Source organism: Salvelinus namaycush, chromosome 15 (genome assembly GCF_016432855.1).
Source record: "Salvelinus namaycush isolate Seneca chromosome 15, SaNama_1.0, whole genome shotgun sequence".
Classification (NCBI taxonomy): domain Eukaryota; kingdom Metazoa; phylum Chordata; class Actinopteri; order Salmoniformes; family Salmonidae; genus Salvelinus; species Salvelinus namaycush.
Genome location: NC_052321.1, coordinates 33693965 through 33707419, shown reverse-complemented (window position 1 = coordinate 33707419; position 13455 = coordinate 33693965). Strand labels below are relative to the sequence as shown.

Sequence of the window (13455 nt, the reverse complement as noted above, 5' to 3'; positions counted from 1 at the left end):
AAGGGGCCAGGAGATCTCTTTAGGAAGCCCCTCTCCTTCAGGGGAACCCCAGCGGGACGTGGTCGGCCTGGCCAGTGGAAACAGCGGGACTAAATGTGATTGTTGGAGAAGAAAAATGGCAAAAGAGTGTGACTAAATCAGTTAGTTTGGCAGTCGGATGGTCGGTAGGGCAGGCATACTTCCACTGCTCCCAGGAGAGAGGGGGGAGAGAGGGAGAGAGAGAGAAAGAGTTTGGCAGTCAGATGGTCGGTAGGGCAGGCATACTTCCACTGCTTCCAGGAGAGAGGGGAGAGAGAGAGAAAGGGAGAGAAAACAGATTTGTGCTCAGTCCTCAAAATAACAAAAATACACAAAACCCTGGCATCAGATAGAGAAGCTGCCAAAGGCCCCACATTCCCAACAATTACCTTCTTCTTCTTCCTCCTCCTCCTATTCAGCCTCTATTCCTGCCTTGTTATTGCAGCTTTTCCCTTCTCCATCTTGGCGCGCCTATTACATGTGCTCCTGTTGTGGATCGGCGATAAAGTGCCTGCGAACCTTGTCGTTGTCCCCATGTGACAAACTTAACGGAAGTTGGGACAAGTTGAAATCACCTCTGAATTCCCCCAGAAAGTCACTCTTTTCATTTAAATAGGCCTGAGCATTTGTAGTGTGTTACCATATTTGGCAAATAGCTGAATGTGTTTAAATTATATAGGCCTATGAGCCTGACTGCATGCATCATGTCTGTGTATGTGCATGTAGGATGTACAGTGCATTCGGAAAGTATTCAGACCACTTCATTTTTTCCACATTTTGTTACGTAACAGCCTTATTCTAAAATGGATTAAATAAAACATTTTCTTCATCAATTTTGGCACATTTCTAAAAAGAAAGAAAGAATAAATACCTTATTTACATAAGTATTCAGACTCTTTGCTATGGGACTCAGAATTGAGATCAGGTGCATCCTGTTTCCATTGATCATCCTTGAGATGTTTCTACAACTTGATTGGAGTCCATCTGTGGTGAATTCAATTGATTGGACATGATTTGGAAAGGCACACAGCTGTCTATATAAGGTCCCACAGTTGACAGTGCATGTTAGAGCAAAAACCAATCCATGAAGCTGAAGGAATTGTCTTTACAGCTCAGATACAGGCTTGTGTAGAGGCACAGATCTGGGGAAGGGCACCAAAACATTTCTACATCATTGAAGGTCCCCAAGAACACAGTGGCCATCATTCTTAAATAGAAGAAGTTTGGAACCACCAAGACTCTTCCTAGAGCTGGCCTCCCAGCCAAACTGAGCAATCGGGGGGAAGGGCCTTGGTCAGGGAGGTGACTAAGAACTCGATGGTCATTCTGACAGATCTACAGAGTTCCTCTGTGGAGATGGGAGAACCTTCCAGAAGGACAACCAAATCTGCAGCACTCCACCAATCAGCCCTTTATGGTAGAGTGGCAGATGGAAGCCACTCCTCAGTAAAAGGCACATGACAGCCCACTTGGAGTTTGCCAAAAGGCACCTAAAACTCTCAGACCGTGAAAAACAAGATTCTCTGGTCTGATGAAACCAAGATTGAACTCTTTGGCCTGAATACCCAAGTGCCACGTCTGGAGGAAACCTGTCACCATCCCTACTGTGAAGCATGGTGGTGGCAGCATCATGTTGTGGGGATGTTTTTCAGCGGCAGGGACTGGGAGACTAGTCAGGATCGAGGGAAAGATGAACGAAGCAAAGTACAGAGAGATCCTTGATGAAAACCTGCTCCAGAGCGCTCAGGACCTCAGACTGGGGTGAAGGTTCAACTTCCAACAGGACAATGACCCTAAGCACACAGCCAAGACAACACAGGAGTGGCTTTTGGACAAGATCCGGCTCCGCGATCATCCGCTCAAAGAAAAATCTGCCCACGGCTGAATGTAATTGGGGACCCCTGAGTCTAGATGATCCTGTCCACCAATCAGGGTTGTTAATGTAAATATATTTAAATGTGTATCAACACGCCCACATGAAGAGATTGAGCATTTCAATGGTAAAAGGAGCCTCAGGAAAATAAATTGTAAAATATATATTTGGAATCATTTTCAGGAAATAAAAAAAAAGTGATTTATTAGACATACAGTGATGATGAATTAAAAAGACTGCATGGGGGCTTTAAGAAATGTTGAAATGAGAACAAACAAGGCTCTCTTGTTGTTCCTCTTGTGGCTCCCTCATCCCTCATGACCCAACCTATACCGTAGCTTTTCGAGTTTTGTTGTGAACAAAGGCAGTGTTTCTGTCTGTGTGTCTACGCGATGTATGTCTCTAACATTTACACAAACTAACTCGATGTTGGATTAACGTGTGCCATGTATGTGTAGGTGTGTCCTACCTTTGACTTCTTCAATTTGTCCCTCAGCGGTTTGTCGTCGTGACGTTTGCAGTTTAGAGCCTGGAGTTACAAAGTCAATGTTGTGTCCGTATTCATATTGATATGAGAACAAGGAGATGGACCTCTTGTTTTCACTCTTAGGTCAGGACAGTGGAGGAGAATTCCCAACAGACACTTGACAGTGTTTTTGCCTCTTGAGCCGACCTTAAGCTTATAAGATGACCAAATCAAAGTTGTTACCATATTATTTCAACAAATATTGAAATGAGTAGCAGAGCAAGGACCTCTTGTTGTCACTCCCCTGATGAATATCCAACTGGGCTGGAACTCGGGTTGTCTGTGCGCCACATGTGTGCGTATGTGCATGCTTGTGTGTGTGTGTGTGTGTGTGTGTGTGTGTGTGTGTGTGTGTGTGTGTGTGTGTGTGTGTGTGTGTGTGTGTGTGTGTGTGTGTGTGTGTGTGTAGGGAGAGACAGAGCTACCGTGATGGATAGGGTTGGCTGCATCTGTGGCTGGCCTAACACAAGACTCCCCTATAGTTCAACCTGATAACAGCAGCGAACAGTCCCCTCAGAGGTAAATATGCGCCCATTTACATGGAACAGCTCTGTGTGTGTGTGTCATCAGACAGTTTATACTATTGAGGGGAGTCATCATGATGCAATTACAAGCAATCCATTTAAATCCATTCATAGTGACTCACACACACACACACACACACACACACACACACACACACACACACACACACACACACACACACACACACACACACACACACACACACACACACACACACACACACACACACACACACACACACACACACACAGTCTGTCAGGAGGGCTTTGTAGCTACACTTAAAAATCAAGGTGTAATTTCAGAGCTAAACTACTGAATGTTGTTGAAAGAATCCCTTTCTCTAACAGGAAGATTTGATTGGCTGTGTATCGGACGCTGATCCAGGGGCGGGGGTTCGATCCCCACTTTACGCCCTAACTTGATTTCTCTCTGTACTTCCCAATGAAGCATACAAATATGAATCAGGAACAGAATTGAGGGGCTAAAGGGGGGATGTGATTGGTTCAGTGTGTCACTGGTGGGCCGTGACAGTGTCACACCCAACTGGACCTGGCCTCTCTGCTGCTTCTGTTTGGACAGAAGGATTACTACCTGGGGGTCAGTGTTAGTGAGGGACAGTTTACACACACATACACATAATAACACACACACAGATCTGATGGTGAATAATGGCGTTGCCATAGGAGACAGCAGTTCCAGCGCTCTCCAAGCCCCATCCAGCACCATCAGCACTTTGAAAGATTGCCTTCATACTTTTCCTTATCGCATCCCCCTCTCCCTCCCTTTCTTTCTCCCCCTTCTTCCCTCCATACTCCTCTCCCTCCCTCCGTCTTTTCCAGGTTACCCTCCACCCCCCCCAGCCCGGCCCACGTCCCCCTCCAGTCCCTATCTGCTTGTTTCACATTTCCCCCTTCTCTACCCTGTCTCTCGCTGACCCCACGATTCATCACCGGCCCATTGGCTGGCGGCACGGACAGCAGCGGCGCTAGAGCGGAGGGGAGAACAGCAAACGGCCGCTATGTCATTGAGCTTTCTCTACCATGTCAATGTCACTCCTACACAGCTACAGCCCACAGCACACAGTCTAGATGCACCAAGCAAGACAACCTACCTAGACACACACACAGCCAACCAGCCTGGAGCGACCAGACTCTGCCTCTCTCTGGGCGGTGTGTGTGTGCGATATCCAGGAGGAGATTATATCAGTTATCCTGTGCTCAACCCAGGGTTTCCCAAACTCGTTCCTGGGGGCCCCCTTGGGTGCATGTTTTGGTTTTTGCCCTAGAACTCAATAATCCAAGCTAGTAGTGCAGCTGCATCAGTCATAGGTAGATACGAGTCTACAGTCTTCTCCCTCTGTGATGCTATATGAATACAGTGAAACTATACATCTCTCCCTCTACTTCTCCCTCTGTGATACTATATGAATACAGTGAAACTATACCTCTCTCTCTCTACTTCTCCCTCTGTGATACTATATGAATACAGTGAAACTATACATCTCTCCCTCTACTTCTCCCTCTGTGATACTATATGAATACAGTGAAACTATACATCTCTCTCTCTACTTCTCCCTCTGTGATGCTATATGAATACAGTGAAACTATACCTCTCTCTCTCTACTTCTCCCTCTGTGATACTATATGAATACAGTGAAACTATACATCTCTCCCTCTACTTCTCCCTCTGTGATACTATATGAATACAGTGAAACTATACATCTCTCTCTCTACTTCTCCCTCTGTGATACTATATGAATACAGTGAAACTATACCTCTCTCTCTCTACTTCTCCCTCTGTGATACTATATGAATACAGTGAAACTATACATCTCTCTCTCTACTTCTCCCTCTGTGATACTATATGAATACAGTGAAACTATACATCTCTCTCTCTACTTCTCCCTCTGTGATACTATATGAATACAGTGAAACTATACATCTCTCTCTCTCTACTTCTCCCTCTGTGATGCTATATGAATACAGTGAAACTATACCTCTCTCTCTCTACTTCTCCCTCTGTGATGCTACATGAATACAGTGAAACTATACATCTCTCTCTCTACTTCTCCCTCTGTGATACTATATGAATACAGTGAAACTATACCTCTCTCTCTCTACTTCTCCCTCTGTGATGCTATATGAATACAGTGAAACTATACCTCTCTCTCTCTACTTCTCCCTCTGTGATACTATATGAATACAGTGAAACTATACATCTCTCCCTCTACTTCTCCCTCTGTGATACTATATGAATACAGTGAAACTATACATCTCTCTCTCTCTATGTAACGGCTGTCCTCCTCCTCTTCGGATGAAGAGGAGGAGTAGGGATTGGACCAAAGCGCAGCGTGATAATTTGACATAATGAAGTTTATTAAAGAAAAGACGAAAACCGAAAACACTTCAACAAACTACAAAATAACAAACGAACGTAGACTGACCTAAAACATGAGAACTTACATATAACACGAAGAACAGGTACAGACTACAACAAACGAACGAACAAACCGAAACAGTCCCGTATGGTGCAACATACACAGACACGGAAGACAATCACCCACAAACAAACAGTGTGAACAGCCTACCTTTATATGGTTCTCAATCAGAGGAAACGTCAAACACCTGTCCCTGATTGAGAACCATATAAGGCTAATTACCACTAACCTAAACATAGAAACACAAAACATAGAATGCCCACCCCAACTCACGCCCTGACCAACTAAACACATACAAAAATAACAGAAAACAGGTCAGGAACGTGACACTCTACTTCTCCCTCTGTGATACTATATGAATACAGTGAAACTATACCTCTCTCTCTCTACTTCTCCCTCTGTGATACTATATGAATACAGTGAAACTATACCTCTCTCTCTCTACTTCTCCCTCTGTGATGCTATATGAATACAGTGAAACTATACCTCTCTCTCTCTACTTCTCCCTCTGTGATACTATATGAATACAGTGAAACTATACATCTCTCTCTCTACTTCTCCCTCTGTGATACTATATGAATACAGTGAAACTATACATCTCTCTCTCTACTTCTCCCTCTGTGATACTATATGAATACAGTGAAACTATACCTCTCTCTCTCTACTTCTCCCTCTGTGATACTATATGAATACAGTGAAACTATACCTCTCTCCCTCCCTCTCTCCTAGCGCTGTGGCGGTCAAGACATTTGGTTAGCCAGTGATTGTCAAGCAAATAACTGCCGGTCTCATGGTAGTTGACCGTTAATTAACAAAAACATGTTTAGCATCTCCTGGCCTCCATGCATAGCCTACAAGCCACTGATCAATTTGAAAAAGTCAAATAGATCCATTAAATATAGCCTACACTATCACAATAAAACCATTGTTTATTTTAGACAGGTCTAAAGAAACATGATATGAAGAAAATGTAGTGGATTTCAGGAGAACAGAATAGCATACTCTGTATGTCCTTATGTAAGGCCCTGATATGGCTATACCATATGGCTGTAGGCTCCCCTAGTTCATCTAGCAAACAAGATTTGTTTATAATTCTGTGGCTTTATTTTTTATTATTTGATAGTATGAAGAATACAATAGAACATAGCTGACTAAAATAGAAAGGATATTTTCTCCATTTAAAATTATAAACTTGGATTAGCTAACACAACGTGCCATTGGAACACAGGTGTGATGGTTGCTGATAATGGGCTTCTGTATGCCTATGTCGATATTCCATAAAAAAATCTTTAGTTTCCAGCTGCAATAGTTATTTACAACATTAACAATATCTACACTGTATTTCTGATCAATTTGATGTTATAATGGACAAAAAAATGTGCTTTTCTTTCAAAAACGAGGACATTTCTAAGTGACCCTAAAACTTTTGAACGGTAGTGTACATCAATTCTTATTATCCAATGCCCGTCAAGTGATCGGGTTCTTCTCACAGCCATTTCAGCTAAGAAGTAGGCTACAAGTGAAGACAGACACATTGGGGACGCAAAATTTGCCACTGATCAAATACCGAGGTGTATATTGTTAGAAGAAGTCTCCACATTCAGCATACTTTTTGTCAGCTAACAAGATTTCTTCACATTATAAGAGCAGCAATGAGCACACAGCAGTAGGCTATACGCGCGAATGTTCCAAAATGCAATCAATTAGCGGGAAAACACTGTTCTCAAAAGTGATCGCAAATACAATTATGCACGTATGCTTTATTACATAGATGCATTTTTATGGTGAAAATTATCTTCCCCAAACTTGAAACTCTGCGCCCTCTATGTATCCCAATTAGGCTCTACACCGGTTGTAAAGCGGATTAATATGCATCATTTTAAGAAGTTATTTGGTCACTTTAGTTGTGATACAAACCTTAATAAAACATATAGGCCTATGGGCTAGGCTACAGAAGATGTGCCCTGTTTCTTGCGTTACTGTACACACTGGGCATCATTCACAAGTGATAATACACCATTCACAAGTGATAAGCTAATATTGTCACCCATCAGACTATTCTTAATTTAATGTTGTCTTTACATATGCTAACTAATATATGTGTGTAATTCGTTTCGATTTAGAATAGACCATTATCAAGTGCCTGTCTCATAACAGGTGCATGGGGGAAAAAATACATGTCATCGATGCACTTAAATAGTGAATGAAGGACACTTTTCCCCCGTGGTTCCTTTTCATGCCAGCCAGGTAGGCTATACTCCTGTTGTAAAGCGAAGCAATGTGCTGAATATTAGGAACGTTGATAAATAAATATAGTAGGCCTAGCCTATAGAAAGATGATGGTATCCTCCTCTTTTTAATAGAGGCCATCACTGTTTTCTCACGCAATTGCATAGCCTACAGAAATGTTGCGCAACATTACCTCGTGGGCTCTCATGAAGTGTTTGATTTGATTTTCTAAAACATTTGTAGTCAGAGTGATTAGAGGGACAATAGAGTGCTGAGTACGAGTCAGTTAGCAAGTTTGGTAGCCTACTAATGACCATCAGCAGCATCAGAGCTTGGAGAAGCCTAATTACTGTGAATAAACGGTCACATGGAATTTGACTGCCGTTATGACTCGTGACCGCCGGTGTGGCGCTAATACGTTCACTGTAACAGCCACACTCTTTCCCTCCCTCTCTGGGAAACTTTATTGGCATGGGAAACATTGCCAAAGCAAATGAAAAAAACAATAAACTAAAGTGAAAAAAAACTCCCCCTCTCTTGCTGTCTCTGCTATGCCTCAGTGACTGTAACACTACTAATTAAAGCTCTTTGACTCCACCGCTGCCCTCTCCTGGTCAAATAAATCCTTCTGGTGAGTTCACAGTCCTCTCTCCTTCAAGAGAATCGAATAGGAACAAATGTATGAATATACCAAATGAATGAACATACCAAATGAATAGACACAGACATGGGCTCATAGGCATGCCAACACACACACAGCAAGTTTATTAGAGTCCTCCTCCAGCTCTGTTAGTTTACTGTTGGTCCCATGCCTCTCCTACTGAGCAGCAGAGGTAACACTGTACTTACTGTATGTTCCCATAGAAAAGGTTAAGATTCAGCCCATATGAAAGCACAGTTAAATATTAATGACATGGTGAATAATAGATGGATTGTGTATGCGTGTGTGTGTGTGTGTGTGTACAGTTCAGCAGCCTGCCTGGTAAAGTAGTCCTTAATCAAGCAATAATGAGTGCTAGGCTATATGTCAACAGGGCCTTGTAATGCTGCCATATCAGCAAGTAGATAATGGGAGAGAATTAGGATCACTTAGATCCAATTCAAATATTCAATGAAGACACTGTAGCGAGAGTGGTTTGGCTTCGATTGTCATAACCTCAATCAGGGTGTGAACTTGCGGTCCTCTCCAGTCCCTCCCTGGGCGATCACCTCTAGTCTGTCCGTCCAGCCGAGCGTACTCCCCTGGCTGCAGAGCGTCGGCCCTCTCCACTCCTTGTCCTCTCCCTGTCCCTGCTCGTCACTCTGCTAGAAGTAAAGAGAAGACAAAATCACCTCATATCAGGTCTGATCCCCTCACATCTCCACTCCTCACTCCACACTGCACACACACACACACACACTGCTGGGCCTGGACGGTGTGCTGGGACGTTACGGGGCCAGGCCCACGGTAAAAGGCCAGCGCTGTCCTGGTGTCCCTTCTCATCTCCATCAGTCCCCAACCCTGGTCCCTGACCTAGAAACCACAGACCTGGCTGCCACCACCGTACAGCACCGTGTATGTGTGTTTGTGTGTGTTCGTGCGCGTGTGTGTTCGTGCGTGTGTGCACGTGCTCTCCTCTCTTCCCTCCTGCCCAAACCCCCACCCCCCGACTTTCTGTCACCGCTGCCCCTCTGACCTGTTCGGGGGCGAATCGAAACGCTGTACGAGTTACCGTGGTGACAGGCGATGGTCATGGCTGCTCAGGTGGACGGAGAGTAGCGAGGGGGAAGGGGATGTGTGTGTGTGTTGGGGGCCGAGGAGGAGACGAGATGGCTTGTGGCACGGTGGCTCTCCTGCCTGCCCAGCAGCCTGACTGTCAGGCCCAATGTCTGCACCAGAGGAGAGGGATGGAGGGATGGAGGAAATGGAGAGAGAAGGGAGAGGGGGAAGCAGTAGAGGATAGGTAACACGGGAGGGATGGAGGTCAAAGAAGGGATGAAGAGCGAAGGTGATGGAAGGTTGGGAAGATTGGAGGAAGGTGGAAAGGATAGAGCGATGGATTGGGGGGGAGTAACAGAGGATACCAGGTCTACCAACCTGACATCAACCCCTCTGGGCAAATTCCGACCACAAGCCTATGATCAGTCCTCTGTCCCCTCTCTCTCCCTCTCTTTTAATACCTATCTCTCTATTTTACAGGGCATTAAGGCAGCATGGCCTCTGGAGAAGCCCTCTCAGGAGAAGGCTGTGGCCTTGTTAAGAGTGGACACTAAGCCTCCAGGAGCTCCATGTGGACCTGTCTGACACGCATCCTGAGAGAGAGAGGGGACAGAGAGGCATGTAAAATACTTACGCATACACACACACACAAATACACGCGCAAACCGAAACACACAAGCGTACACACACACATGCAAACTGATGCACACGCGTAGATACACACACTCACAGTCACACAAGCCCACGCGCACACACACACAGAAACACAGAGTAGAGAATAGGGAGCCCAAATAGTGTTTACATTTAGATACATGGTTTTCTTGGTCCAAACATCGCTCTGCTCGACAGACCAAGACTAAATTCAGTTTTATTTACAAGAGGAGAGAGATTACACTTCTGTTATTGCAGAAACACAGAGGGGGAAAACCTCCACAGATGCACGGACACACACACACACACACACACACACACACACACACACACACACACACACACACACACACACACACACACACACACAGAAATTATATTACAGCAAGCCTGCATCAGATACAATGAAGTATTTCCAGGGGATCTCGAAGCAACAACGTCTATAAACTATAAAATGCCATCAATAAAAAATGGAGGAGCGTTTTAAGAGCATTAGAAAAGTGTGATCTGCTTCGGGCGAAGCCTCCAGGGACTTCAGGAGCTAGAATTATTTATCAAAATGAAATGTCATATTAGTTTGTCTCTTTCTAATTAGATTTGGGCTTTCATAGTGGGTTTGTTTTTCATCTTGGTGGCAGTTGGTGGCAGTTTCAGTTGGACGAGAGCAGGGATATGTAGATTACACACAAATGTTATGTAATGTGGAAGATATACATTAAAACCATGTTTTTGCTTAAAACAGTAATGTACTCTAGGCAAAAACTGGTAGAATCAACGCTGTTTCCACGTCATTTCAACCCAAAAAATGTGTTATGATGACGTTGAATCAATGTTGACCACTGATTAGATTTGCAAGAAGTAAGTAAGGGAAATTCCCAACTTTTTACCTAAATCCAAATATATGGTGAATTTTATGTTGATTTCGCACTGAATTTATGTTCGTTGACAACTGAACAAAATCAAAATTAGAACTGACGTCTGTACCCAGTGGGTATTATGCTATTGTGACAATCTCTGCCAATCATAGAACCAGATACCCTCGTAGAGGTCCATCCGACCACACACACAACCCATATCTCACAGAGCGGACAGCTCCTCATGGCTAGCCCTGTGTGTAGTACAGGAACCAACATTACAAACACCAGCTCGCCAGATCCATCAAACACCGCCAACCACCGCAGACACGTGCAAAGAAAGGACACCCTGATGTGTGTGTATGTGTGTGCACGTGGTTGCATGCATACCACAGGATGTCGCTGGCAACTTAATTGGGGAGAACGGGCTCGCGTAATGGCTGGAGCGGAGTGAGTGGAATGGTATCAAATACATCAAACACATGGTGGTCTTTGATGCCATTCCATTGGCTCCGTTCCGGCCACTATTACGAGCCGTTCTCCCCTCAGCAGCCTCCTGGGATGCGTACATTGTGTGCGTGTGACAGGGACAGTGGCGACGGTAAGGGCAGACACAGATGTCCTTTGAGTGCAGACACACCTTGTTAAGGGTATTAGGATCAACACAGTGATTGATCTACGTGTCAGGTGCCTAAGTGGAGCGCTGGAGCCATCCCTACACACCTCATTTTACTCTACAGGGTCAATTAAGACCTGGGAAGGGAGAGTTGGAGAGGGAGGGAGGGATAGGGGAAAGAGGGGGCCAGAGAGGTGATGCAAGGATGACAAACACACTTGAAACACTGAGGAGTACTTTGTTGTTTTCAGGTGCCAGTAACCACACAAGGAGAGGAAAAGAGACAGGGAGAGTGAGAGAGAAGGACAGCGCTCACTATGACAACACTAACGCAACTGAAGGTGGCTTTAGATGGGCTAATGAACTATCTTAACCATGACAGTCACTCAGTGAGAGTGGTTCGCACAGTCATTTCTCTCGGTGATTTCCTTCCGTGGTTTTCTTTCCATGGCTGTGCAGCGGAGTCCGCTTCACAGACTCACTGTCACTCCCACACATCTCTATTCACACACCCACCGCGAGCCTGTGATGTATTGAGTAGTAGAGTGTGTCTGGTGGATGTTAAATATAAATGCTATTGGATGAGAGCGTAACGTAGCGTAGCTGTGGCGTTATGAGAAAGCCTGATGAATGTTAGATTGGACAGGATATTGGCCCCTACTTATTCCATCACGATTAGACTAATAGACCTTCATTTGATACTGATCACCCCTTCTATTCTATTCCATCATCAGCACCTCCACTCTACACACAACAGGGAAACGAGTTGAAATAGAATATGATGCAAAATAAAATGTAACAGAACGGAGAAATGCACCGTCAACCAACAGTGGATGTAATGGCCCCATTTCAGAGGGAAACATGAAACAAGACAAGACTTTTCTTCTGGTTGCTCTCTGGAGCTATATTCTACCGGCTACTAAACTAGAAACATCTGCAAAAGCCTGATCCAAAGAAAAGCCTGAAGACAGAAGTTAGCCTACAGTAACATTAGTCTACAGTAATGTTAGTCTACAGTAACGCGTGTTAGTCTACAGTAATGTTTGTTTACAGTTACGTTAGTCTACAGTTACGTTAGTCTACAGTAACGTTTGTTTACAGTAATGTTAGTCTACAGTTACGTTTGTTTACAGTAATGTTAGTCTACAGTTACATTAGTCTACAGTTACATTAGTCTACAGTTACGTTAGTCTACAGTTACGTTAGTCTACAGTAACGTTTGTTTACAGTAATGTTAGTCTACAGTTACGTTTGTTTACAGTAATGTTAGTCTACAGTTACATTAGTCTACAGTTACATTAGTCTACAGTTACGTTAGTCTACAGTTACGTTAGTCTACAGTTATGTTAGTCTCTCCTCTGCATGCATGCAGCCCAATGCAGAGAGAATTCTCCATCAACACAAACAAATGAGCCTTCTCTTCTTGGCAGGTGGGAGCTCTCCTCCTCCTCCTCTTCTCCCCTTTCTCCTTGAAAGGAAGGATGGCAGGGCCTGGATAGGGTTAACCCATTCACCCCTCTTCTCCTCCTCCCCTCGCCTGCCCCTGCCTTTCCCTCTCTCTCTCTTTCTATCCCCCTCACTCCCTGCATCCATTTGCAAATGATCTCGCTTGTCTGCATATTGTCACTTACAGCCTGCCCGGCCATTCATCAGCTGTCGGCTTGCCGTGCGCTCTCCCCACCCGCTCCCCCTCCCTTCCCCCCTCCTCCTCCTCTCCAGCCGCGCTCCTTGTGCCCAACACATTTATTTGTTCCCTCTCTGACCTGGAGAATAGGGGTCTCTCTCTCTCACGGTCACACTCTCCTTTTGCACTCCTCCCCTCTCCATCGTGTGTTTCTGGGGCACAGCTCAACCCGATAATGGAGAAGAAAGGAGCAATCTTGAAAAACAAAAAAAGGAAAGGATGAGAGGACAACTGTGAGAGTCAGTCCACCTATCCTGTTGATTATTTTGTTGGCCCCCCTCCATACCCTCTCCTACAGCCCCCTCGTTTTCCTGTGAGAGGGTGTCTCACTGTTGGCGGTGGG

The 13455-nt window shown here is 44.7% G+C and overlaps 1 protein-coding gene across 1 annotated transcript in view; it reads right to left on the bottom strand.

Moving 5' to 3' along the window:
• Positions 1 to 8373: 8373 nt before the first annotated feature.
• setd3 (SET domain containing 3, actin histidine methyltransferase) overlaps positions 8374 to 13455 on the bottom strand; it is a 71300-nt gene continuing 66218 nt past the window's right edge. Inside the window, exon 11 of the mRNA XM_039009807.1 lies at positions 8374 to 8913. Coding sequence (XP_038865735.1) covers positions 8820 to 8913 — 94 coding nt within the window. The 3' untranslated portion in view covers positions 8374 to 8819. The remainder of the gene's footprint in view (positions 8914 to 13455) is intronic.